Consider the following 27,380-nt stretch of genomic DNA (forward strand, 5'->3'; position numbering starts at 1 on the left):
GTAGTATGAAGTCATATAACCCATTGCCTTAATGTGCTCCTTGGAGTTTTCCTCTATGGTGATAAACTCTAAATAATGAATCCCTAAGACAAGAGCACTTCCTTCATCCATTCTTCTCTTCCCTCTGACTGTCTGGATATCATCTGATTGACAGACCAGTAGATAAATAGTCCACACTGTGACCTGAGTGTACACAGGACTACTGACTACCCAGCATTTGTCATGACTCAGCTAATATCTATGAAAATGCTAACAGGTTATTATTGTCACGTCAAATATATATAAAAACACAGTCTGCATCTAAGTATTAGTGTCAGTTGTGTTAAACACAGTTCAAGGAAACTCATTCTGTACACAAAGTGTAAATGTTTTTAAAATAATAAACATTTAAAGTAACTTTTTTGTGGAAGTGAGGGGAGTGTGTCTATGTTCCAGCACCTATGTTATTAAAATTTAGACCGTATGTTCACACAGCCCTCTGTCCCACAGACATGTGGGGTTTCCTGGTACCTCTGTGAGGCTACGACTGAAAGTCCCTCATGAGCAATAATTTACAAATTAAGCATTGGGGCGGGCACAATTTTAATAATGTAGTAATATTTAATTTGAAATGCAACTTTATAAAACTTCATCCAACTTCTGTTCTTTCACTTTTGTACCTTAACATGCAAACTAGTGGCTAGATGAGTGTTATGAATGATTCAGATTTGAATAATATTCTGTATATGTGACACAACCTGGTTATTAAATCCCTTCATGACTCATGATCATTATGCAGGTGATGGATCATCAGTGCAGACAGTCTGTCATGGTCTTTCCTTCCTTATATATCTTGCAGTGCACAGACACCTCTGTCTTAAAGTGCCTTATTATATTTTGTGTAGCTCTGGTGAGCTTGACTATGATTAAAAACGGTGAACTCTTTCAATCAGTGAAATAAAAAGGTCATTCACACATTATTGTACTAAGATAACTTTATAAAAATCCAAACAAAGTGTTAGTACCCAAACAACAAAGGTGTAGAAATTACAATGTAGTACAGACAACTGAACAGATACTTATCAAACATCTTTAAAAGCACTTATTGGGTGCGCAGGTGGTCGAGTGGTTAGAGCGCATACCATATATGCAGCCGACCCCGGTTTGAATCCCAATCGGAGGTCCTTTGCTGCATGTCACCCCTCCTCTCTCTCCTATGTTTCCTGTCCATCTACTGATAAATAAAGACGTCTATGCCAACAAAATCTTTAAAAAAAAAAAAGCACTTATTGATAACTCATTGACCACTCCCTCAGAGGCTACCTGCATTTTATCTTGATCATTTTATTCCTCAAAACAGAAATACAAAAGTGTGAGCACAAACATGAAAAAACAAGCAAGGGGTTGAGCTTAGCTCAGTGGGTAGCGCACCCGCCCCATGTGTTGAGGCTATAGTCCTCGTTGCAGGTGACCCCGGTTCAAATCCCACACCGAGCGGTCTTATCCTGCGTGTCATTCCCCCTCTCTCTGCCTGTTTCCTGTCTATCTCCACTGTCCTGTACATTAAAGGCAAAAAAGCCTGAAAAAATATACTTTAGAAAAAACAAGCAAGAAATGTAAAGTACCACACATTGCCAAAATTACACAATGTTACCAGTGCAAGCGTCTGCGTGTGTCCAGCGTCACCCAGTAAGCTATGATGCAGGCCAAAATATCTCAACTCTGTACAAAATTCATAAATGAACATTGAGACTGATGACATGGCTTCAGAACGAAAAACAGAAAGCATTTTTAGTCATCAGCCTACAAGTCAAACAGGGGTCTAACAGACAGACAGAGGGGGGGTTTATAAAAGAACAAATTCATCCTTTGGCTTCTGATAGGACTGCACTGAACGGTGAAACATAATCCACACACAGGGCTGACGGGAGTTTCCCTGGGATTCTCAGTCCATGCTTACATTAATAGAACATTCACTTGGCCGTACGTCCATCCACCTATCCGCTGCGTTTGTTCTTTGGTACGTTTACAGCATGTCATCGTCTTCTCCTCCTCCGTACATGTCGGCCAGTTTCTTAAAGCGGGGTCCCCATTCGCCGAGGCAGTTGTAGTCCTGGTCTCCGCTGCTTGATGAGTTCAGTGACGACAGGCTTCCTGCGTCAGAGCCGCCTCCCTCATAGTCGAACACCAGCAGGGAGTCGTAGGGGGGTGCTGTTGGGTCGTTATCTGCTGCCTTCAGGTTCTGAGAGAGTAGCAAACAGCATATGTTCAAGTATCAAACCATGAGAAACCATGTGTTTTTCCCCTCAAAAACAATTTATCAAGGCAGTGATTCATTTAACAATGTTAGATTTGAATGTGTTCACATTGGATCTTGAATGTTAACTTGACTCACATCGTCGATGAAGTTGCCGATTTCATCTGGGTTGGCTGGGCGGGGCTTGTACTGGTACTGATGAGCCGGCATGAAGTTTGGCACCACGTCATTCCTGAACACCTCGGGCCGGTTGTCCAGACCACGGTGCAGAACACTCAGGTCATAGTCCTGATGAAAACACATGAAGGATCATACGTGAGACACTGCATCTCTCAGGTAAAAACATTCAGGTGTGTGTTTGTGCATTTCTACAATCAATGTAATCCATGTTTGTGGAAATAACTTGACGATGGATTACAGCTTTAATCAGAAATACAATAGGAGTCAAACATTTGATTAAGCCTGAGAGAACTATGATAAAGATCCCCATTTGGGAGGCTAGTGTAACAGTTGGATATTTTACTTTCATAATTTCACCAAAATATTCATTAATTATTTCATTTCCTACATTTTTTTGGGTTTGTTTTGGGTTATTCTTCCTCTGCCTGTCTGTGTTGGGGAGCTCTGTGTGTGTGTACGTATGGGGGGGGAGGCTCCGATGGGGAGGTTTCAGTCTGCGCCTGCGTGTTTCAGTCAAAGACTGCTGGAACATGTCTGCAGAAGTGTCGGCAGCCTCCTTGTGTACAGCACTCAAGTTTCCCCTGTATGTTTGCTTTGTGACAGCCCGAGTAAAACATTGTCAGAGCCCTCCACCTCGTCTCTCTGGTTCATTCTCGCACAACACATCGCAGAGTAACGGCAGAGAGATATCTACATGGGTTACATTGGTGCCGTGACCCGGATCATCAAGCATCGATGCCATTCTGATCACCGAGGGAAGCTCATGCACACATTTAAAGTCTGGTCATCTCATTTGAGAGGGACATTTATTAATCGCTGATACATTTAACAGTAATATCACATTGAGATTGTCATTGACATTATTACAACTGAGACTCTTATTGTTGTGAAATTTTGATACCTGATTTACATTTTTTTTCTCTCTTTTTTCTTTTTCTACTGCTATTTTGGGTTGTTAACATGCATTCAGCAACTAATTTGGGAGGTAATGGAGGTTCAGCAGGGGAAATTAGCTCTACCACAAGTTTTGGGAGAGGGTGGATTCTCAATGAGGGAGTTCAGACACCTAGAGTGGGTAGGCTGGAGACCCCTAGGTTTAGCTCCACCCGAATCCAGGTCCCCCCTTGTGAGCCTCAGTCCCCACAGACAACACCCCATGCTGATTTGAGCAGTCTCATTTCAGAGCTGGCCGATCAGATCGGTCTCATTTCAGAGCTGGCCGATCAGATCGGTCAGTCCATCGCTGTCCAATTGCGAAGTGTTAAAAGCACTACTGAGCCTGTATTAACAGAGAACTCTAGGGCAGAGCAGGGCCATTCTGGGCTGAACCTATCTGGTGTAAAACTAGTCATGCAGTCTGACGTTAAAGAACCACCAGTTTTCAGGGGTGACAGCAGTGATAAGTGTTCTGTTCGAGAGTGGGTTGATTTGATGAATATGTATTTTGAAAAGAGAAACACTCCAACAGAGCAGCAGTCGCAGGAAATACTGTCTAAATTAATGGGCAAAGCTAAAGATGTAGTGAGGGTTACACTTTGCAACAACCTTTCACTTAACCACATTCAGACCCCAGGACTGATATTTGACATTCTAAAGCAGCATTACAGTGAACTGACATACTCCTCCATGCCGATGGCTGACTTCTACAACACTAGGCCACTGCAACACGAAGGGGTTATGCAGTGTTTCCCACACATAGACTAATTCGTGGCGGTGCGCCACAGATTCAACACCGGCCGCCACATATTGCGTTTCGTTATTAATTTTTTTTTTAACGCTAATTAAAAAATACGCATCGTATTCGTTAAGCTGCATTTCCTTTTCTTAACCCTAACCCTAACCCTACCACCACACATTGCCTTCAGATCTGTGGGAAACACTGGGTTATGGAATACTGGATCAGGCTGAACAATGCTATTGACATCGCTGATGAGTGCTTACGGCGACAGGGACGCAGTGTTGAGGATCCAGGCCGAGAAGTCACAATGATGTTCATTAAATAATTCGCACAACACATCGCAGAGTAACGGCAGAGAGATGTCTACATGGGTTACACTAGTGTAGTGTCGTAAATATCAATATAATAACGATGATATGCATGTATGAAAGATGATCTAATGGGAATGTCATCTGAACAGTGTGCACCTGTTGCCTGACAGGGACCCTGCTATGTGTAATTGTGGTTGAATACCTGATCAAATAAGTAGACATTTTGAATGAGCATATAGAAGTGTATAAAAGATGTCAGTAAGACTTCAGTTATTCTGCAGACTGACACAGCTTTGTCACATTGTAATTACGATCTATGTGATCCACAAGTTCTGAACTGTGTGGCATTAGAAACCCATCACAGGTACTATTCAATAATTGAATTAACATCCAATGCAATGAATCGTGTTAATTTTGTCTGCTCCCTCTGTCCAACTCCAGCAACACTAAAACACATCCTGGTGAGCAAGAACGACGTCGTTGACTTTTCAAAGTTCTGCGTCGAGGGAACGCGTTGCTCTGCAATTCACCGCCATGCCGCTAGGGGGTATGACTGTATGTATGTGTGGTTTTAGAGGAGTCATCTGTATCCTTGTTTATCTTTCGGTCACAGTAGCATGTAGCATTGAGCTATGTGCGCTAATAACAGAAAACAAATACCTTTTGTACATCATTAATAATAATAGCGGTGTTGCAGGAAGAAAAAAAAAACGGAAAGCGGACCAATCACAGCCCTTGCGGTCCTCGTTGCCGTGGCGCGTAGTTAGGATTTTTTGGAGGTGCATGTCAGGCTACGGCGTAGAGGTCCACGTCGACACAGAGGGCTACACGTAGCTACGCTGTCGGCGTGACGCAGAAGTATAAATCAAGCTTAAGAGATAATAACATCTAATCCTACACAATAGATCTTGGAAAGCAACTATTTCCATTCACTCTACCTGTACTAATATTTCTATTTTGTGTTACTCTACATTTCAGAGGGAAATATTTTACCAAGTTTATTTTAACAGTTTTAAGTACTTTGAAGATACATAGTTGACTTTAAGATGAGCTCTAGCTCAACTAACCTTAACAATAAATACTGCCAACATGTTGCTTACAATGCATTGATCATACTAATTCAGCAATATGATATACAAAACTACTTTGACAGGGCTCATTTTGTCATTAAAAATGGCCAAGATACAAATTCACAGTGATAGAGGGTGACATATCTCTGCCCCAGCCAGTGCTACCCTGACTCAAATGTCTCAACAGAGGTGTCACTGCTCTACAACAACCCTCTGTCTTCATTTACCTGATCGTCCTCTCCACCTCCCTCTTCATCATAGTAGTAGATGTTGTCTCTGATATCATCGTCCTGCAGTAGAGGAACCTTCTGCTCTCCTTTGCCCCGTCTTGCAAACATCAGCAGCAGCAGCAGCAGCACTGGAGACACAGAGTACAAAGCTTAATACTACACACCCACATAACTATGACTAGTAAAGCTTGACTTGACTATGTAAAAGCACTTTGTTTTGCATCGTGATGTATGAAAAGTGCTATACACAAAGTTTGATTGACTGATTGATACTGATTCACCCATTTCCTTCACAGCTGAGAAAGAAAAGCCATGTTGAGTCGGGTCTGTCAGTACGAGAGTTTAATGTGGTCATTATAGAATTAGTCCTTCAAAAAGGAAAGGTGATATTTCTAGTTTTTCTTATTGTTAAGAAAGACCCAAGTATTGTGTGTGTACCAAAGCCTGATATATCTTCTTCCATTGTTCTACAGAGCTCCACTATTCTCAAACTCAACTCATTCTTAACTTGTTCCTCCATTACCATGAAAACACACTGTAGTTTATTATGACTCAGCCTCACATACAATCCCACAATGTGGATTCATCCGTCACTGAAAACAGTTCCCAACTAATGCACTATTTCACCAGCCTTGCCTTTTTAAACAGTCATACCTCAGTATTGCCTAATTATCACTTACTGGAGTTGATAGCATTATAAATGCACAGTTTTAGGTTTGGTTTTTCATCGGCTTCCATTGAACTTCCAAAGAAATATGATACAGGATTCCAATCATTGTTGTGATGCAAAGCTTCATGGCTTTATTTGGCTTTCCTTCTCCACTCACATTATGATGAGCATTTTCTATTTTTAAAATCATAATTCAGACTCACAGAGCAGCAACAGGGCACCTCCAAGTATTCCCAGGATCACTGGCAGTTTCAAACCTGCCTCATCCACTTGACTGCAGTTTATCTGATGACCTTTGCAGTTGCACACTGTGGCCGTCAAGTTGCTGTCCTGCTCCATGCCCTGGTTGTCTGCAACCTTTAGGATCACAGTGTACACTCCTCTGGGCAGTTCAGTAGCCATATTCAGGATGATGCCTGTTTCTGCAAAAAAGAGGAACATGTACTTATTACAAACCCTGACTTTATTAGTTGATCATTTTGCTTTGTTCCAGTAACATTTCTGTTCAAGAGACTCTGAGATGCGGACTTGAGATCATGCAGCGATCATGAGCATATCCCCCCTCCCCTCCCTTTCCTCTCAGCTGCTCGTTGAGTGGCAGCAGCCAATCAGAGCTGACTAGTTCTGCAGCAGACGAAAACAGTGTAAAGGCCCAGGAGGAGAAGAGAAGAGTTTTGGAGAAAATGAGAGTTTAGAAGTTAATAGTACCAGTTATGAATCAGTTTATTTTCTTTGGACTTTCTGTGTGCGTGAATGTAAAAAAGTAAGTGCAAGTTTACCTGCATTTAAGTTTAGTTTGTAATTATTTTCGCTACATGTAGAGGCAGCTCGTTAAGTTGTTACAGCCCGTGTTTAGCTAAGTTTCACAGCTAACCCATATTACCAAGAAATGCTTAGTACGGATGTTTATAGCATTTCCTTTATTTCTGTAACTTATACTTCTGGCATAATTATTCTGTAACTTTATGTATGTAAGCAGGAAAGAGTAATAATAATACTTTGGTGTTATTGAGTGCAGATAATTGATGCATAACGTGTAGCGTTATTTTGGTGACAGTTCATGCATCCAGTGTAGTGCTATTGTGTGATTAATGCATAATTTGGAATGTGAAACTTTAGAGAGTGCCACCTGGAGTTTATGAGACCATAAGGCATGTTTTTCAGTTAAAGATGTGATGTACCAAATGAAGGAGACTGAAGGCCAGTTCGTTCATTATTTTATAATATTGTTTCTGTTGGTCTTTGCTTTAATAGAGTATATGCAGACCATTACTTACCTCGAATTTGCTGTCTTATTTCAGGATTACATTTAAGGTGTAACCTAATTGCCTCTGGATTTTTCATATGTTTATTTCCTGTAGACCACACACATTCGTCTAATAAATGGTAAAGGAAGTTCCGCCTCCTCTGTGTCTGATCAACACCCCTTGGCGACGGCTACCACACCTGAACCACTTAGTCTCAGCTACAATTTCCACAAAAATACACTTTTTATCACTGCCTTTTGCCAAATATGGGCCACCTTGGCCTATATAAACTTTGTGTGGTGCACAGGTTGGAAGAAAGCACAAACCTGATATTCTCAATTCAAAGCAAAAACACATCATAAACATTACACTTATACATCTGAACAGTGAATTGTCAATTTGAGGAAAACTATTTGATAATCATACTTAATACTTAAACACCCTATGACCCCAGGTACTATCACTGATAATGTGCCCAAGTGCATCACTAGATTTATTATACAACCATGTTAATCTGGCTGAGCCAGTGACTTCCAGGAAGAGACTGGATGACTACGGAAACATACTGCCAGGGGAGCCCAAGAGCGCCCAAAGAATGAGCATCCCAAACAGGCAACGTCTCATGCATTCAGACAAACAATGCAAGACATACAAAAATACGCGTGGTCTGAATGAATGAAAGGTATGGTGCAAGAGCCATTTCGGTGGAGCCTGGGAACGTGAGGTGCGTTCAGTTAAAACTGCTCTCAAAGTCACAGTTGGTTCCCAAACACTCACCGAAGAAGTACTGAGGACCGTGCTGATCGAAGTAGAGGATATCTTGAATGCTAAGCCACTGGGCTATGTTTCCTCAGATGTTGCCGACCCGGACCCTGTCACCCCGAACTACCTTTTGATGGGGCGGCCGGACGCCTCATTACCTCAAGTCATCTACCCAGCGTCTGAAGTACTAAGCAGACGGAGATGGAGGCATAGCCAGGTACTTGCAGATCAGTTTTGGAGTCACTTTATCAAGAGGTATCTCCCTACGTTGCAGCCCCGCCAGAAGTGGCAGAGTGACATTGAGAACATCACACCTGGCACTGTGGTCATGATCGTTGATCATCACCTACCAAGAGCCCTTTGGCCAGTCGGCAAGGTGAAGGATGTCCACATCAGTGCGGATGGCCGTATTCGATCAGCTAACATTCAGGTGAAGGATAAAGTGTACCAGAGATCAGTCGCTCATCTCATTAAATTACCAGCCATCCCAGAAGATCACTAAGCAGTATCCCTGATAATGTGCCCAAGTGCATCACTAGATTTATTATACAACCATGTTAATCTGGCTGAGCCAGTGACTTCCAGGAAGAGACTGGATGACTACCATGAAGAGAGTGGTGACAGCTGGAGAGACAGATGACAGTTCGTAAAGACGGCATCTAGGGCAAGAAGGGCCAGCAACCCAACCTGCATCTTCTGTGAGGAAAAATCCAAAGTAAGCTACAAAAGGTCCTAAGGAAACATACTGCCAGGGGAGCCCAAGAGCGCCCAAAGAATGAGCATCCCAAACAGGCAACGTCTCATGCATTCAGACAAACGACGACGAGCATTGTATGTGTATGTGGCAAGACATACAAAAATACACGTGGTCTGAATGAATGAAAGGTATGGTGCAAGAGCAACAATTCACAGGGAGCAACCCTGGTGAGATGCAGGAGGAGCCAGGCACAGTGCCCGGAACCTCCAAGGCAGCACCATGCATGGTACAACATCAGTGGGTTAAGTGGCGTCCAGCCAGCAAAATTAATGAGTGGTGCCGATTTGATGACGTGGTGAACTGCATCCTGGAAGCAGTCATGAGGGGAGGGACAGACAGGAGGCTCTAAAAATGACAACCATGATCATCGTCCTTGCAACAGAGAGGTTTGGTACAGTGGAGAGGAAGAGCAGTACCAAAGGCCAGCACACCAAAAAACGCATGGCTGAAAGGATCACACAGCTTAGACCTGAATTTTGCCTTTTGAAGAAACAGTTCAACGTTGTTAGTAAAAAGGAGAAGAACGGGCTGGCAGAACTCCGCTGCATCGTAAGGAAGAAGCTCATAACTCTCTGGAGAGCAGAGTGGCACAAGAAATGGATCAAATCAGCACTTGGGGAAGGTCGATTTTGCTGGCGACATGAAGAAGTGCTGAAGGTTAAAGCTGAGGCCATCAGCAGCACCATCGACCAAGCCAAGTGCCACAGACCATCACAGTGCAATATCACTTTTGGGAGAGCAGGTGAACATCCCAACACCAAGCCGAAAGCCCAAGTAGGCCTCCTTGGAACAGCAAATGACTGTCAACTGAGGGCCTGGGAAGGCAACTATAATTCCCAGAGAACATCATGGAAACCATTCTTAGCGCATCAAAGCAGGTGGTCATGCTGGAGCTGACAGTGCCATGGGAGGATCAGATGCAGAAGGTCAGTGAAAGAACTAAAACACCCTATGACTCCAGGTACTATCACTGATGATGTGCCTAAGCATATCACTAGATGTATTATATAACCAATGGGTGGGTGTAGCTTTAATTGCTTTTTTAGCTGACTTTTTGATAAGTTTAAAATAAACTATCAGGAATAAACTAGGCATTTCTCCTGTAACTGGCTTCTCTTTACATACTGGAGTCATTCATCCTAGCAGTCCAGTGAGACTTAGTCATGCCATGTAGAGAGACTCTGTATGGAGCAGTGAAGCCCGGTCCGTCTTTATCTGTCACTGACAGCAACTGAGGAGCGCCGTCCTTGTTACACACCTGAGAAAACAAAGTCAGATTCAACATTTTGATCTTTCATTTCATCACATCTTGAATATCAGAATAGATTAAAGTCACATTAATCACACAGTGTTGAACCACAAACTCAAAACAAAAACATGACAACTGTTCAGCATTTGGGAAAGGACACTTACAGTGAATTCACGTTCTACAATGGAGGGTGCGTTGTCATTAACATCTTCAAGCTGGATGATCAGAGTACCAGTTCCTGTGGCTGGGACTTCATCTGTGGAGGGAAAACACACATGGAGGGGAAAATACATTACATTTTGGGAATATTTAAATCATGAAATAAAGTCCATATTTAGACAACGTCTTCCTTTACAACATTTTTCTAAGCCAAGGATGTCAAGCTAATATTTTGGTACTTTGGCAGAAATCTCTTCAGAACAGTTTCAGTCTTGAAACTAGCCACCACCATCAAAAACAAATTGTGTTTGTGTGTTTCATTTCTCACTTAAAGATAAGCAACAGTCAGCAGTCTTGCCTCCCACCTACCATTGTCATATGCACCAATGAGTGCTGTGTATTTGTTGTCCTTTACAAAGTGAGACTCTCTGTCCATGGCGTTCTTCACTGTAATCACGCCCGTGTCTTTGTTCACAGTCAACCAGCCCGCTGGGTCACTAACTATCTTATACCTGGACATAAAACAAATAAATACAGATATAAATGTTATGCTACCAAGTAGATTACAACTACCACGGTTCAAAATGAGGCAGAAACAGAGCAGATTGTTTAAATAATATACATAATGTACAATATACATTAAATAACATTACATTATTTTACATATGATATCTACAATATACTGCATGTGTCCTTTTGTTTTGCTTGGACATGAGGGCTGTTTAAGCTAAAGGCATTTCAGATTTTACTGTTTTCTTTGACCAAATGCTCAAGATGGCCAGAAATCTATTAGGAAGCCATAGACAAAGCTTAATTTTAATGTTGTCTTACAGTAAGTCACACAAAAGGTCTAAAGGTTTACCAACTGTTGCATGACATTATTTAAGATGAAGAAAATCCTGTCTGCAGTTTCTATTATTTTAACCTATTTAAGATGATGTACACCAGCATGTTCAAAAAGCTCCAAACAGAAAGTAGTCTGAGGTTCAAAGTAAGGAGTTTGATCTTACGAGACTGTCTGTTTGCGTGCAATGTCTGGATCATTAGCAGTGTAGCGCACCACTTCACTGTCGATGGCAAGGTTCTCTGGTTTAGACACAAGCTTCTCCACTGGATCAAAGAACGGAGCTTCATTGACATCTTCCACAGTCACCACTACAGTGGCGGTGGCAGTAGGGAGTGGAACAGCAAAAGGAACCTCATTCTCCACTGCAATCATCAGAGTGTGTTTGCCGGACCTCTCAAAGTCAGCACCCTGGTTGGATGGAGGGAAAAGCACAGCAACACAATGCATCACAACTCATTCCTGCTGTACAGCTAACATCCAAGTTCAGTCTAAACCTTTAAAATTCATTTTCATAATGTTGTTTTTCTTCCTACCTTTATGGTGGTGAGGATTCCTTCATGTTTGTTAACTCCTGTGTTCACACTGAAAATTTGTCCAGGATCACCATCGACAATCTTGAACTTGGCGTTCCAGGCTGGGGAATGTGGCTCATCACCATCTGTTACTGACATGGTAAGGACCACAGCACCCACTTTATTTTCTGCAACTGTTCCCTCATACTGTGAGAATGCCAGGGATGAAACAGAGGATTAGAATAAATGTTGTTAGTAACTATCAAGTTCATTTTTAGGATCTGTCTCATTGTGCAGCTCAGATCATTACTTCCCTCTACAGTTTAATATAGTCCACCTACTTTAAGACTAAAATATGAAAATAAAATAAAATAACTGCAAACATATTTAGATTAGGACCAAGATCCAACTGTACTATCAAGTAAAATGAAAAAGGGATCAGTCCATGAGCGTCAGTGCCTTGGGGATACTAATCCAGCCTTGCTCCCATCCAGTGAAAATACCAATGTTGAACAGCTTTTTAAACCTAACCTGGTCCACCTAGATGTTTACTGAAGCCAATAACTCACTATGTTGAAAACTCCAGAGCTCAACAGACCTGTTGTGCCTAGTGATGGTTTCTAAGCTGTGATTGGACACTACCATTTAGGGTTTCGCAGTCAATTTCCAGTCATGAGTATTATGTACTTACAGAGGGCTGAGTGAAGACTGGAGCGTTGTCATTACTATCTGTCACAGTGAGGATTACTTTCGTTGTTGTACTCAGTCCCTCTCCCTTCATGTCAGCTGCTTGTACCTCCAGAGTGTACTTTGGGTATTTCTGTTGGAAGAGACACATATGAGTTTAAACATTAAAACAGTAAAACTTTCTTACAATTTACAGTTGTATGTGACATTTGAGTAAAGGTTTTGAATGATGTGAAATTTCCAAACAAGCTTCAATCTGAGACCTTAAATCTTTACCAGGCCTGATGTACAAATGTTTAGCCAGTGACATCTATGACTTAACAGGGATGACAGGTGACATCATCTCAATTTAGGTCTGTACAGTACCAATTAGTTGTATTAACACCACCTTTGCTTTGATTTGAAGACATAGAAAGCAGCTATCTGCATCAAATATTGCATGAACACTGGCATAATGGGATCAGATCAAACAGGAGCCTTTGCTTGAAACACAAACCATTCCAACAGTTACGTGTGAAAGCAACCTAAGTCAGGTTTTTTTTGTTTTTTTTAAAAGACACACCTCTCTGTCTAGACCACCAGCATTGACTCTGATGGCTCCGGTGACTGCGTTGATGATAAACAGAGGGTAGCTGGGCAACTTTGGGTCCTGGTCCATAATACGGTAGCGGATGTCCGAGTTGTCATGGTCTGGCTGGTCCAGATCTGTGGCTGTGACCGTAATCACATCTGTACCTGGAGAGAGGGAATTATGAAGTAGAAATTAAGCACTTATCTTTAAATTAAGTTTTCAAAGTTTTAAGTGCCCTTCATTCAAGAGGTGATTTACACAATAAAACTGTGTGGTGTGCATGTGTGTCAGTCAGTTAGGTAATGTTGCCATTTTGTAGTGATATCTGAAGGTTGTGTGAGAATATTATGCCCTATATAGTAAAGAATAATATACAATCAGTGATCAGTAATCAAGAGCTGACTACCATCATGCATTGTACAGACAGAAAACAAACTGCCAGATCAGCATATTGACCTGAGTAGCGTCCAAAGTTGTTTTTGATTTTACAAACTGGTGCATCATATAGTCATCAACACAGACTTCCATATTTAGTGAGATGAAGGGGCTTTTGCTTTAGAGGAGTCTTATTGGATGTGTGTGCTCTATTCAAATGTTTGATTATCTGTCCTGTCGTGCCCTGTATTGGATTTGGGCACGTTTACACTCCAGCAGCCCCTGCCAACTCATTAGATACAGTTATATTTGCTAAAAACACAGACTGAATCCAATGACCGTACCTATTGGTGAGGCCTCAGCAACTTCTCCCAAGTAGGTGTCCTTTGCAAATATCGGCTTGTTGTCATTCTGGTCAATTACATTCACGATAATTTCCATGGGCTCCTCAGCATTTCCTGCACCCTCTGCCACAGCATGTGCCTGAAACTGCACAAAGACAAACATGTTTGTATTATAGTACAGTACATGTCAGAACAGGCAATGCAGTTACTTTCATTCCTTATCACTAGAGCTGCCATGGCATCAAAGTACACATTTGACTTTGATTTCAGGGCTGTTCTATTAGATGTTATTAGATTGTAGAAGTGAACCCACTAAAATGTATATTTTTACATTTCAACTGAAAAAAGGTGGTAATCATTGTTTCTGAGAAGAAAATGAGAATGTGAGTTTTTTCACAATTTGATGTATGATCCTGAACAGTGAACAAAGTGTATGTATTAAACTGAGAGCATGCTTACCATGTACTTGGCCTGCTTCTCTCTGTCCAGTGGCTGTGTGACGTACAGAATACCAGTGAGTCTGTCCATGGTGAAAAGGTTGACAGGCTCCTGATCAGCTCCTGGACCAGTAATGCTGTAATAGATCTTCTTTATTTTATCTTCATTGGATCGGATCTGGAGTATTTAAAAAAAAAAAAAAAAAGAAAAAGAAAATTAAACCACTGATTAGTATTTGGCTTTGTTGTTTCAAGAAAATAAAGTTAATACGTTGATAAAAAAAAAAAGGTTACAGGAGAAGGTAAATAATTCTCAGTGAACACAATAGTTACAGTATTGTAAAGAGACAATGGAAAAGCAGTGAGGTACTTTAATTATGTTAGATGCTGCATTCAAACTTATGACATACAGAACAGATTATCTCAAGTCACTTATCTCAAGATCAATGATATGCTCTGATCTCCTTATATGAACACCATGTCTTTGCAGGTCTTCATTCTGCCTTGTACCTCTCTACAGGGGGTATGTACTCCGTGCGGCCCCAAAAAATTGCTGGGTGGGGCTTGAGGTTGACTCGGTGCTGATTGGGTATATTCAAAGCGGGATGTGAGGCAACAGAAAGAACCAAAATAAGTATTTGCGCGACAATCGAAACTGTTGCAAAATGATTTTGTCATCCCCAGAGTCTGATGGGTCCTATCAAGGTCCTACTCTGCAATGGAGACACAACGGCTGAGAGGAACGAGTGAAAGGACATTCCTGTACAGTTCCCGCCTCCTAAATTTTACTTCCTTAATGGAAACGGGACTAATATAGAGTGTTCTTCCAATGTCATCCTATTATTGATACCCTCTGATGAATCCAGTTTGGTCTTCATTGATGTAAATAACTTGTAGTCCACATTTATAAGTGAAACTGGCCTAAAACGTTTACATTGCTCTTCGACTTTGCTTTCCATAGGTAATATAGTAATTATTGCTTCCTTCCATGATGGGGGTGCCCTGCCCTATTTAAGGGTCTGGTTAAAACAGGATAAAACTAAAAGGTGTTAGTTCCTCCCTAAAGGCCTTATACCACTCAGATGGAAACTGCCTGATGATTTATGAGTCTTCTGCCTACTGATTGCAGCTTTTAACTCCGTAACTGTAAATTGTGACATAATTGTATTATTTGATGCCTCGGCTCATGTAGTAATTGATTTGTATGTGGGTCTCTAATTTGTATTAATTACACTAGAGGTCTGTTGTTTTACGCAGTCGTCTGGCCAGGTGTCTAGTTGCCTTTGGGCCTAATTCATAATAGGTCTACTTTACAAATCTTGCCCTTCCTGAAGAATCTCATCTATATCTTGGCTTTTTTCCTTCATTTGTTGTAATGCTGTGTGACCCCTGTGTTTTAGTGTTTTTTTCTACAATTCTTTCAGTTTTTCTACTTTTTGTTTATACACAGCTAATCAGGCCTTTTTTGTGACATTGTCAGGCCAATCAACTTTCCACAGATCACTGCCTTCAGAGCATACCACAGTATTGCCGGGTCTACATCCCCAGTATCATTCTCTTCTACAAACCTCTTTATGTCCTTCCTTATCTGTTCCACATTTGCCTTATTGTTCAAGAGCCTCCATGCTGTACTTGTTTTTCTGCTGTTCAGATGCATAAGGTATCAGGTTTTAATTAATAATTGCGAGCATGGCTTCTTTAGGGATGAGTAAGGAGAGATGCAAAGAAGAAGACTGAAAGTGCTCTTTCAACATGCAGTAAATAGGAAAACTGTAAAAAAAAAAAAAAAAAAGGAAAAAAAAAGCTAAATCAAATCCAGTATCAAATTTTCAGTCACGAGGGTCTGTAGTTCCTCTTACCTGAGATACTTTTAGGGGGTATGGTCCTCTCTGATTCTCAGAAAAACTGATCTCAGGAATAACCCATTCTCTCTTCCTCCTCCTCAGTCCTTCACTAGACTTGGGGAAATGCAGAACAGGCAGCGCTGGATCAGCTTCACTCTGGGGAGAAAAACACATTTGTACTCTGTTACAGTCAAACTGTTCAACCTTTTAAAGAAGTTAAATCACCCAAAAAAGTGAATCATCTGATAATAGGCCTTCCAAAGCTTGAAAGACATGCTGTGCCAAGTTATGGTTCCTGAGCTGTGATTGGACACTACTCTTTGGGGGAGGGGTTAACACATTTCCAGAAGTAATATAAGTATTGTGTACTTACCGAGGGCTGACTGTCTGGAGTATTGTCTATTCTATCTGTGACAGTGAGGATTACTGTTGCTCCTGCACTCAACCCTTCTCCTTTCATGTCAGCTGCCTCTACCTCCAGAGTGAACTTTGGGTATTGCTGGTAGAAGAGACACATATGACTTTAAACATGAATAATAGTAATAATATTTATTTCTAGAGCACTTTTCTAAACATATAGTAAAAGCTTGTATGAAAGCATTTACAGTGGCCTAATGGGACCAAATCAAACAGGAGTGTAAAAGCAACCTAAGTCAAGTGGAATTGAAAGAAGAAAAAAAAGACACACCTCTCTGTCTAGCCCAGCAGCATTGAGGCTGATGGCTCCAGTCACTGGGTTGATGACAAACACATCGCTGGGCAACTCTGGGTTCTGGCTCATAATACGGTAGCGGATATCTGAGTTGTCATGGTCTGGCTGGTCCAGATCTGTGGCTACAACCTGAATCACCTCAAAACCTGGAGAGAGGGAAATATGAATCAGTGATCAGTAATCAAGAGCTAACTACCATCATGCATTGTGCAGACAGAAAACAAACTGCCAGATCAGCATAATGACCTGAGAGATACAGTTACATTTGTTAAAAAGCATTGACCAGATTGCTATAGTCATCCTTAAAGTCTTGTCCCATGTTTAAGTGAATATGAAACATTTTAGTCAAGCTTTAATTCAATCTATGAACAGTACCTGTTGGTGAGTTCTCAGCAACTTCTCCCAAGTAGGTGTCCTTTGCAAATATCGGCTTGTTGTCATTCTGGTCAATTACATTCACGATAATTTCCATGGGCTCCTCAGCATTTCCTGCACCCTCTGCCACAGCATGTGCCTGAAACTGCACAAAGACAAACATGTTTGTATTATAGTACAGTACATGTCAGAACAGGCAATGCAGTTACTTTCATTCCTTATCACTAGAGCTGCCATGGCATCAAAGTACACATTTGACTTTGATTTCAGGGCTGTTCTATTAGATGTTATTAGATTGTAGAAGTGAACCCACTAAAATGTATATTTTTACATTTCAACTGAAAAAAGGTGGTAATCATTGTTTCTGAGAAGAAAATGAGAATGTGAGTTTTTTCACAATTTGATGTATGATCCTGAACAGTGAACAAAGTGTATGTATTAAACTGAGAGCATGCTTACCATGTACTTGGCCTGCTTCTCTCTGTCCAGTGGCTGTGTGACGTACAGAATACCAGTGAGTCTGTCCATGGTGAAAAGGTTGACAGGCTCCTGATCAGCTCCTGGACCAGTAATGCTGTAATAGATCTTCTTTATTTTATCTTCATTGGATCGGATCTGGAGTATTTAAGAAAAAAGAAAAAGAAAATTAAACCACTGATGAGTATTTGGCTTTGTTGTTCTAAGGAAACAAACTTATTATCTTGATATATCATGGTATCAGGTTTTAATTAATAATTGTTTGCATGGCTTCTTTAGGGATGAGTAGGGAGAGATGCACACAGGAAAACAGAAAGGGCTTTCAACATGCAGTAAATAGGAACACTTTTTAAAAAATAAAATAAAAATCAGACATCAATGACAGCTGTGGAAACTGTCAGACAACTTTATCAGAATCAAATATTGTAAATGCAGTTCAGTATCAAATTGTCAGTCACGAGAGTCTGTAGTTCCTCTTACCTGAGATACTTTTAGGGGGTATGGTCCTCTCTCATTCTCAGGAACATTGATGTCAGGAATAACCCATTCTCTCTTCCTCCTCCTCAGCCCTTCACTAGACTTGGGGAAATGCAGAACAGGCAGCGCTGGATCAGCTTCACTCTGGGGGGAAAAACACATTTTTACTCTGTTACCGTCAAATTGTTCATTTAGACACGACTAAAACAAGTCTTTTCAGTGGTAAACTGCCTCTCATGAGGTCAGTCTACTATATTTCAGGCCTTTGGTAAATGATTAGATTAATATGTGGATGTGCAAAGCTTTATTTCCCAGTAAATGTTTTGTTTGTTGAAACAGTTTTATTTAGAAGTTTCCTTCATGTCCCCTCAATAATGTCTCTCATCCTACCTCTGTGGTTTTTGCAGAGTCTACTTCAGAATGGTGTTGCTGATGGTTGTGGTGTTTGTGGTCTCCATGTTGATGCTCTTCATTTTGGTGATGGTTGCCATGGTGATTCCCATGGTGATGCCCGTGATGCACTACCATGACAGGAACTGTCATCTTGCGACCTTGTGAGTCCCAGGAGTGGATGAAGAATTCTGTGTGTCCATCATGTAGAACAACCTGTCTCTTCACCTAAAGGGGAAAAATGTATCAGCAAAGACCACCATGTTGATAACAGATTTAGATTCAAGAAAACTCTACATAACACAAATCAAACTCGTGCAAACTGAACTGCTATTCTTCTGTGACAACTGTAGTTGTATGTGTAGAGAAGCAACTGAGCAGTGATCATACAGTAGCTATATCAACTGTTGCTACACAGCTAATTCTCTCAACATTTCTGGTGGGTTCAGGAAAATCAAAGAAAACATAGCTTACACATGTATGTGTCTCTTTCAACAGAACTACTGCTGCCACATTGCATCACCTACACATAATCCATCTTAAATCGTTTAGCTGTGATCTGTTACTGCACATCTGGCTAAATTGCTGCTAAAAATGTACATTTCAGTTCTACTCACCATCAGTGTGCCGTCTGTGTGTACCATGAAGCGGCTGTCATCACTGGTGAAAAGAAATCTTGCGCGGTCTGTGCAGTCAGTGAAGCCCACTGGGAATGGAAAGAAGAAATGGTTATCTATTATAAATGAAGTAATGAAGAAATGAATTCTTCAGTACATAACTGTGTATATGTAGATGTGTTTATGTTGACTCAGAAAATACAGCCTTGTCTCACCCTCCTGCACAGACCTATAATCTACTGTCAAGTTTACACAAAAGTACATGTGAACAGCTAATCTTGTAGAAAGCCAGAGGAGTACTTTAAAGAAAGGCTTAGCAGTTATATCTATCAGGAATCACCAGTCATTACCAAAATTTTCTTCAGATCTTTGTGCATTAGACAATGAGTTTGTGGATAGCTCTTACCTTTGCCCAGCCTCGTGCCCCCTCTTAGGTGCTTCCTGGTCACTGTGAAACTCAACAACTCTGACTGGAATCCAGGTTGACATTTTGGATCCTCAGCAGACACTAAAGTCAAAGTCTAGGAGAAGAAGAACAAAGGCTTTTAATAAATCATAAGACCAGCTATATGAAAAAGCATAGTAACCTAAGAGAAAGCGTTTCCTGTTTAAATTTACAGGAGAAATTTTAATGGCATTTCAATTGATATGAAACTTGTGGTCATACAGTTCATTGAGTCTATCTGGGGTTGCAACTAACGAACATGTCCATGAATTGGACATTATTTTTCCAATATAGAATTAGTCTTTGAAATGCCAATACATTATGAAAATCACTCTCCAGTTGTCTTGTTTTCATAGACCAACAGTTCAAAAGTCAACAACAGAAAAAAACCCCATATATATGTATATATATATGTATATATATATATACATAGACATATACATATACATATACATATACATGTATACATACATATATACACACACACACACACATATATATATATGTATATATATATGTGTGTGTGTACACAAACCACCTTGTTAGTGCCACCTTGCTGCTGGGGGCACAAGCATCAACAGTACAAGGTGGCATTTCCTGAACATGCATTGAGCAACATAGTCTACCCTGTGCTCAATGGAAGCTAACTGAAGACGGCCATCTGACTCGACCTTAAACGGTTCTGTCTTCAGTTAGCTGCCCACTTTGGTCCACTCTGGTCTGACTGAGGTTTCTTCCTTTTAAAAGGGAGTTCTTCCTTGCCACTGAAATGTTAGGTCTTTTTAAGTGAAAGAGTACGGTTTAGACCTGAGATGACTTTTGTTGTTATTTGGCGCTATATAAATACAGATTGACTGATTGATTGAGTTCGCCTGTCGTGGTCCTGTGGACCCATTCCAGTTGTTTATGGAGAACAATCTTGAAGAAGTCTTTTCATAAGCTGTCACTCTCCTACTCTCATGATCACTACACCCATGAGCACAGTAGAAGCTGAGAGGTGCTTCTCAACCTTGAAAATAAATCAAACTTTTCTCAGAAACACCAAGACCCAGGAGAGGCTGAACACACTGGCTATGCTGTTATTGAGAAGTTTGTTGGCCAGAAGGAAAGGAGGACAAAATGTATGTTCAAGTAGTGGCCCGTGTTCAGGCAACATTACTGTGTGTTGTGTTGTTTTCAGATTGGTTTTCCTTTCTTTTGTTTCTTTTTTTGTTGAGGTATGAAGTGGTGCTATGGTTTGTTTGACACCGACCCCCCCAATACTTTTTGTCACCAGCTGCCACTGGTAGAGAGCCATTTCTTCAGAAATTGCAGAAGAATCATAAAAACACTCACATAGTGTTCTGTCAGAGATAAGTAAGACAACAATATGATTTACTGGCTTTTAAATGTACAGGAGAATGGAAAGAAATGGAAATGAAAAAATGTGCAAGGATAAGGTAAAGAAACCACAGCAGGAAGTCTCACCTGAAAAATGATGATCAAAATCCCCAAAACTGCAAACTGAGCTCTCCCCATCTGAATGAATCCTTTTTGAAAACTCCTCGCAATTATAGGTAAAGGAAAAGAAAAACGCAATGAAAATGAATCTGTCTGCTCTCTTGTAGGTAGTTTCAGTAAGTGAGTGACTTCAGTTGGACGAGTCTCTGCAGGAATTAGCTTGGCATGTGATGTCAGCTCACAGTTGTGCAGGTTCCGCTCACGTCTTCTGTATATGGGCACACGAGCTGACACACCTGAAGAGACAGAGCTGCAAGAAACACAGCAGATACAAGTCAGTATACACACAGTTGTTCTTATTACCCAACAATGAGCTATATCTGAGCTTAGACAGCTGCATTACACAACTTTCTTTGTCATTTCCTCTTACTGACAATGACTAATCCTCCCCAACTCTTCACCATGTTCAGCGGTGCGAGAGCTGTTGTGATTGAGTTTTTCTATCTTTTTTCTTTAATGCACTTGTTGGTGTAGTTGTGGTTACTATTGGTGGTGTGTTTTGTTGGGTTTATTTAGGTTTTAGGTGGGGTTTCTGTGAGTTTGCAGGGCCAGGCTTTGTCTGGCCTGTTGGCATATCACACACCATGATAGTTGTCTCCCGGTTGTCGTGGAGTCACAGCGTCAAAGTGGGCACCATGGAGGAGGTAGCCCTAGATGTTGGAGAAGTGATCGGACATGGGTCAGTAAAATCAGCCACGTGGATGAACGGGGCAGTGGTTCTGTTCCTGGAGAAAGTGGCACAGGTAAACTGGCTGCTAGAGAATGGGATCAATGTCGGTGGCTTGTTTGCGTCAGTGCTGCAGCTGACTCAACCTGCCACAAAGATCACTCTGTCTAATGTGCCTCCATTCATAAGCGATGAGTTCCTTAGCCGAGAACTGTCAAGACACGGTAAAGAGGTCTAACCTATTAAAGAAGTGCTGTCTGGCTACTGAAACACGTTGTTTTTCACAGGAGACAACTTTACATGATCTTAAATGACTGCAGTGAGGAATTCAATGTTCGCTTTCATGTCATGTGATTTCATGAACATGAACCCACAAAGGACATTTGTAGACTTGCCCTGTTGAATTTGTACAAAAATGGGGGTTGTTTTCTCCGTGGGGCTGCATATACTAGGACCAGTTTACTCTGGGAAAATAATGATAATAGATAATAGCTTTGTTTTTTTTAGAGATTATAGTTTTTCTGAATGTGTAGCTGTTGTATGTGTCTTTCTTTTACTAAAGGGTGCCAAAAGTCAAAGACTCTCTTTTTCTGTCTCTGTCTCTCTTCTCTCTCCTTCTCTGTCGGTCTGTCTCTCTCTCTATCTCTCTCTCTCACACACACACACACACACACACACACAGAAAAATACTAAAAAACACATTTCATTGTAATATTGTCACTCACTGTAATAGGCCATGTAGTGATGTAACAATATGATTTGGAGCTAGGGTGTGGGAATAAAGATTCCGACCTCTCATGTTCATCAAGAATGATTGATATTTTCTTCATGACAGGCTGCTGACAGACACGATATTTCATTTCCATTTCATTTTCAAAGCCATTAGTGTGAGACCAACCTGAAAGTGAAGTTGTTAATGTGAAATTAGCCTCAAAACGTCAAACAAATACAAAAAAATGGTTTTTGCGTTTAAGTATTTGTGTCAGTTGTGTTAAACACAATTCGAGGAAGCTCTTGCTGTGCACAAAGTGTAAATGTTTATAAAATAATAAACATTGAAGTGACCATGCTAGTCCGTGCTAATGTTTTGTTAAACTGAACCAGCTAAACCTCATACAAATGAGTAAGTGCTCTGTCTAGAGTGAGGCGGAGTGCCAGCAGTAACCAAACCTCCACCCCAACTGAACACACAAAGGACATTTAGTTTAGTCAGCAGTTATTCATACACCTTGCACAGCCATCTGGAAATATGTATGTTTTAAATGTGCGAATACAACAGCTTTCCAGGTTACAATGGTCACTTCAGCGATATGAAATATTTTGAAATCATTTTCTCGTAAGTGTTCCTTTGAATCATCTTTACACATCCTCACACCCATACATATCCTCATACCCATATTCTTACTCACAGCCTGTATTATCAACAGTTCTAAAACACACAAGCTACACATGTGAAGTAGTCACAAATGATAAAGCCACACTCTCTAGATTACTGTACATTACACCAACAGTTTATCATGTTGATCTAGAACTATGAAAACTATGAGTATGTTGTGACGTGAATCAAAAAGTGCTCAAAATTGGTGTTTGTTTTTACTTTTTAAGATAATAAAGATGGCTTTCTCACTATAAGAAGAAAACTTTATTATTTTGAAGAAAAAAAGTGAATGAGTTATTCAATACAATTAAGACTGTTTCAAAATATATTTACAATGAGCTATCTATGTTGAGGTGTAAAACAAGACATCTGGGAATAAAGAGGTAGGCCTAAGTGTTTTTGTATTTTTGAGGGAAAATGGCATCATGGTGTATTAGATGTTGGTGTATTTTATCATGGGAAACTTACATAGGGTGCAGAAATATTGGTGTGATGGATCACTGTGTAAGGTTTCATAATAAAAGGGTAACTTTTGTTCTGTTTATGAGGATCTTGTAAAATATGTTGTAACTAGCTATGTTTGAACTACTGGTTCATGTTCAGGAATTATGCACTGATTATTCTAAAATATGAATTATAAATTAGTAATGAGGTACAGTAAGCTATAAAATGTAATTCATAGACTGATGAAAAAGCAGTTTAAAGACTGTGTAAAGTGAATTCAGACATTTTCCTCTAAACACATTAAATAGGTTATAAATGTATTTCTAAAAAAGGTTTAAAAAGCATTTCAACCATTTAGATTTGAATTGTGGAGCTAGGCTTCACAAACTGTGTTTCAAGATTTCTGTGTTGAGGATTTAGTGGGCGGATCTGAAAATCACCTCCACATTAAATAACGCAGCGGTGATTGGCATAAACCCGTCCCAGCTCCTGTAGAGGTATAAATACATTCAGCACACACTACTACTACTACTACAGTCTACAGTTAGCCAGTTAGCTGAGTTAGCCGCCAAGTTAGCTGCCAAGCTAGCAGCTGAGTTAGCAGCAGAAAGCTCTCAGACCTAGCGTCCATGTTTCTGGTAGAGGTGGTGACTTTGATTGACAGGTGACACTTGGTAGGGGGCGGGGTTTCAGCGAACTCGGCGGGCACTCCCACAGCGTTTGGGAGCAGAGAAAGAGGCTGATTTTTACTTTCATATATTTGGCGATTTTTTTAATCTTTCAAATTTGGCAGGGTGGTTAACAACACATTTTTCTGTGGTATGTCAAACTCAGAACACATATTTATTCTTACTTTACATGGACTTTAAGCTTTAGGAATAATAGGTTAGTAATGGAAGGTGCAAGTAATATATCTGCTATTATTTTTTTTATAGTTTTCGTTATGTTTCAATTTCTTGGTGTTTAAATGGTTTTAATGCAACAATATCTAATAGTAAAATTTTCAACCTTTGAATCAAAGAGTGGTTTTATTTGTTTTAAATGTTCTTCTTTTACAGGCACAGTCACTATATGTGTCACCCAGGTATGACATATAGCCTATTGCTTTTGTCAGGGAAAGTTTGGTTATTCAGAAATGTCATCATTGTATATGTAGTACTATGGATGCTCTAGGACTTGGTGACTTGGAGACTTTTCATGGACAAAACCTAAAAATGTAAAAAGTATTCATATATGAATGGCTATCAGTCTGTCACTCTGTTTTTTCTTCTCATTGTAAATGTTCTGTGAGCCAGAAGGAAATGTTTTTGGCAAAGAATCAAGCCTCTGTTTGGTTTACATCAGTTGATCAAGCCTGAACCTGCACGTAAACATGAACGAGTTTGGACATTCCTGATTTACATGATTGTGAATCTGATCTTCAACACTTGCCTACACACATGCAGGCGTCATAAGAAAAAGTCCGAAATGTGATGATTAAGCACTTAGATCTCAAGTTACTAGGAACATAATTTTTCTATGATTGATGATGATGATGATAAGACTTCCTGCTGTTAACCCTTACCACATCGCAGACCACATTTAAACTCTAGTTTTCAATTTATAATATAGTTTAAAAATCTTACATTGCACATTTGAATTTCATATGTATACATGCTCATGTACATGTATTTTTTCTCACTTACTATATAATATATAAATATTTAAAATGTTGTTGACAGCCCTATATCGATTGACAGCCGTATATATAAACATAGCACAAAAAGTAAGGAAATTTGTGTTTGGTAGATTATTTCTTTATTGTAACAATGCTTCTTGGCAATAAATCTTATACCGTTGGAAAGCCTGTTTATTTCCCTTTTAAATGGAGCCACATTTGTAAGGAACATGCATGTGTGGGATGAGCAGCAGAGATGAGTATGTGGGTTACGCCCATGAAAAATTTGGCAAATCATCTCTGCCAATGCCAAACAGCTTATTTTGCTGTTGCTATTGACTCTTGTTTTGAGCTTCTGGTACCCCCAGGTGTTGCCAATCAAGTACCAATCTGGCACCTGTGAGCAGGTCAGTTGGTGTATGCTCCAAGAATCAGCATGCCGCAACTTGTTTTTGTGGAAAACCAGCTTGAAGTTGCCCTATCACACGGGCCCTATCCATCCAACATGGCACGTTGATTTTTGCAGGGAGAGCTACTGGCCTGTATGTTCTATTTCATATCTGGTCAACACACCACCGTATGGGTCACTCTCTCCGAGGGTGAGCTGTTTCAGGAGACAATGTAGCAAATTAACACCTCCGCCCAGCGGGCGCAATCAGAGCCTATTAATACAGCTGTGCGATCACCTGCTCACTCTCTTTTTCTCCTCCTGGAGTGCGTGAGTATTTGTTCAGACTGAGACATTTTATGTGGCTTATCAATATATACGTACTTATCTGCCTTCTTCCTACAGGAACAGCTTGTTGCTCGCAGTAAGGAAGAGTGTGCGGATTTTTGGATTTTTTGTCTGGAATAGTGTGGCGCTGCGGGGAGCCTCTTTTCCCGTGAGGGAGAACGCTACCTCACGTGGCTGGGTTGCTGTTGTGGTCTTCGGCCAGGTGAGTACTGACTGTACTGACTGAGTCCTGATTGTTTTTCGAGCTGAGAGGAGCCGCTGCGGTCGGGAGGTTGTACGCTACCTGAGGCTTTTATCCACACCTGTCGCCTGTGTCTTTCCGCTGAGTCCGAGTGGCAGTCTTGGCTTTCCAGACCATGTCACAGGACGGCGATTGCAAGGTTTTTCCCTCTCCAGCCATTGCCCTGGGCCAAGCTGGTCTGCGGGCGGAGAATGAGCTGGACACAGAGGCGCGTGATCGGCCACTCGCCGGTAAGTGGCGCACGCGGAAGAGGAGACGTTCGGAGGCGGAGATTGAACAGCTGCAGCTGCAGGTGGAGGCTATGCAAAATACCCTGCAGGGGCTTGTTCATGCTCAGCGTCCTGCAGGGCTGCCTGGCATGGGCAGGCCAGCTCCTGATGTCTGGGATAAAGATCCAGATGTGCTTTCTGTCGCAGCCTCTGACAGTTTGGAGGGTCTGCACGACCCCCAGTTCGAGGAGGATGTCCAGTCGCTCTCAGATTTGGTGGATGGCTCTTCACAGGCTTCAGAGCCTGAGCCGATGGACCCTTCTGATAGGGCTGTGATTACAAGGGCGGCAGCACGTGCACAGCTGGTCTGCCAATCTCCGCCTCCAGCTGCTTCAGTGTTTGACAGGGGCTCACGGCGACGCCGGTCAGTCGGGCTCCCTGTCCTTCCTGATTTTATGTCTGAGCTGCAGTCCTCTTGGGGGGCTCCTAGTTCTGCAGCTCTTCTGAGGACCCAGCTGGCTAACATTGCAGGGGCTGAAACACATGGGGTGGCCACAGCCCCCCGAGTTGGGGCCACCTTTGCTATGTTGGCAGGAGCTGTGGCAAGGGCTGGCAGGGATGCAAATCACCCTAACAGGCTCTGCAGGGCCACTGATAACCAGCTCCGCAGAGCTTATCATGCCTCAGCGTTGGCGGCCAGGCTGGCGTGCACCAATTCTTTGTTGCTGCTTTATTTGGAGGGTCTGCTGCAGGATTTGGCTTCAGCAGCCCCACGTGATGAGATGACGGAGCTGCTCCGTGTGGCGGACATGTTGCTGCGGGGCACCAGTGTGCATGCCCAAGCCCTTGGCCAATCAATGGCCTCCATGGTCCAGGCACGCCGCCAAGT

At 41.3% G+C, this 27,380-nt stretch overlaps 1 protein-coding gene across 1 annotated transcript; it reads right to left on the reverse strand.

The window, feature by feature from the left end:
* Window positions 1-1,576: 1,576 nt before the first annotated feature.
* On the reverse strand, window positions 1,577-21,563 carry LOC128372579 (cadherin-1-like). Its single transcript, XM_053332675.1, has 24 exons — window positions 21,530-21,563; window positions 21,342-21,409; window positions 19,621-19,735; window positions 19,215-19,303; window positions 18,598-18,825; window positions 18,211-18,351; window positions 17,713-17,868; window positions 17,254-17,398; window positions 16,855-17,024; window positions 16,540-16,665; window positions 16,182-16,322; window positions 14,345-14,500; window positions 13,886-14,030; window positions 13,158-13,330; window positions 12,600-12,728; window positions 11,930-12,115; window positions 11,560-11,804; window positions 10,919-11,061; window positions 10,555-10,646; window positions 10,267-10,399; window positions 6,579-6,797; window positions 5,703-5,833; window positions 2,375-2,524; window positions 1,577-2,221 (listed from the first exon to the last, which is right to left on the reverse strand). The coding sequence occupies exons 1-24, from the start codon at window positions 21,561-21,563 to the stop codon at window positions 2,006-2,008; spliced, it is 3,531 nt and encodes a 1,176-aa protein (XP_053188650.1). The 3' UTR covers window positions 1,577-2,005.
* Between the last annotated feature and the right edge of the window lie 5,817 nt (window positions 21,564-27,380).

Source organism: Scomber japonicus, chromosome 14 (genome assembly GCF_027409825.1).
Source record: "Scomber japonicus isolate fScoJap1 chromosome 14, fScoJap1.pri, whole genome shotgun sequence".
In the NCBI taxonomy this organism is placed as follows: Eukaryota; Metazoa; Chordata; class Actinopteri; order Scombriformes; family Scombridae; genus Scomber; species Scomber japonicus.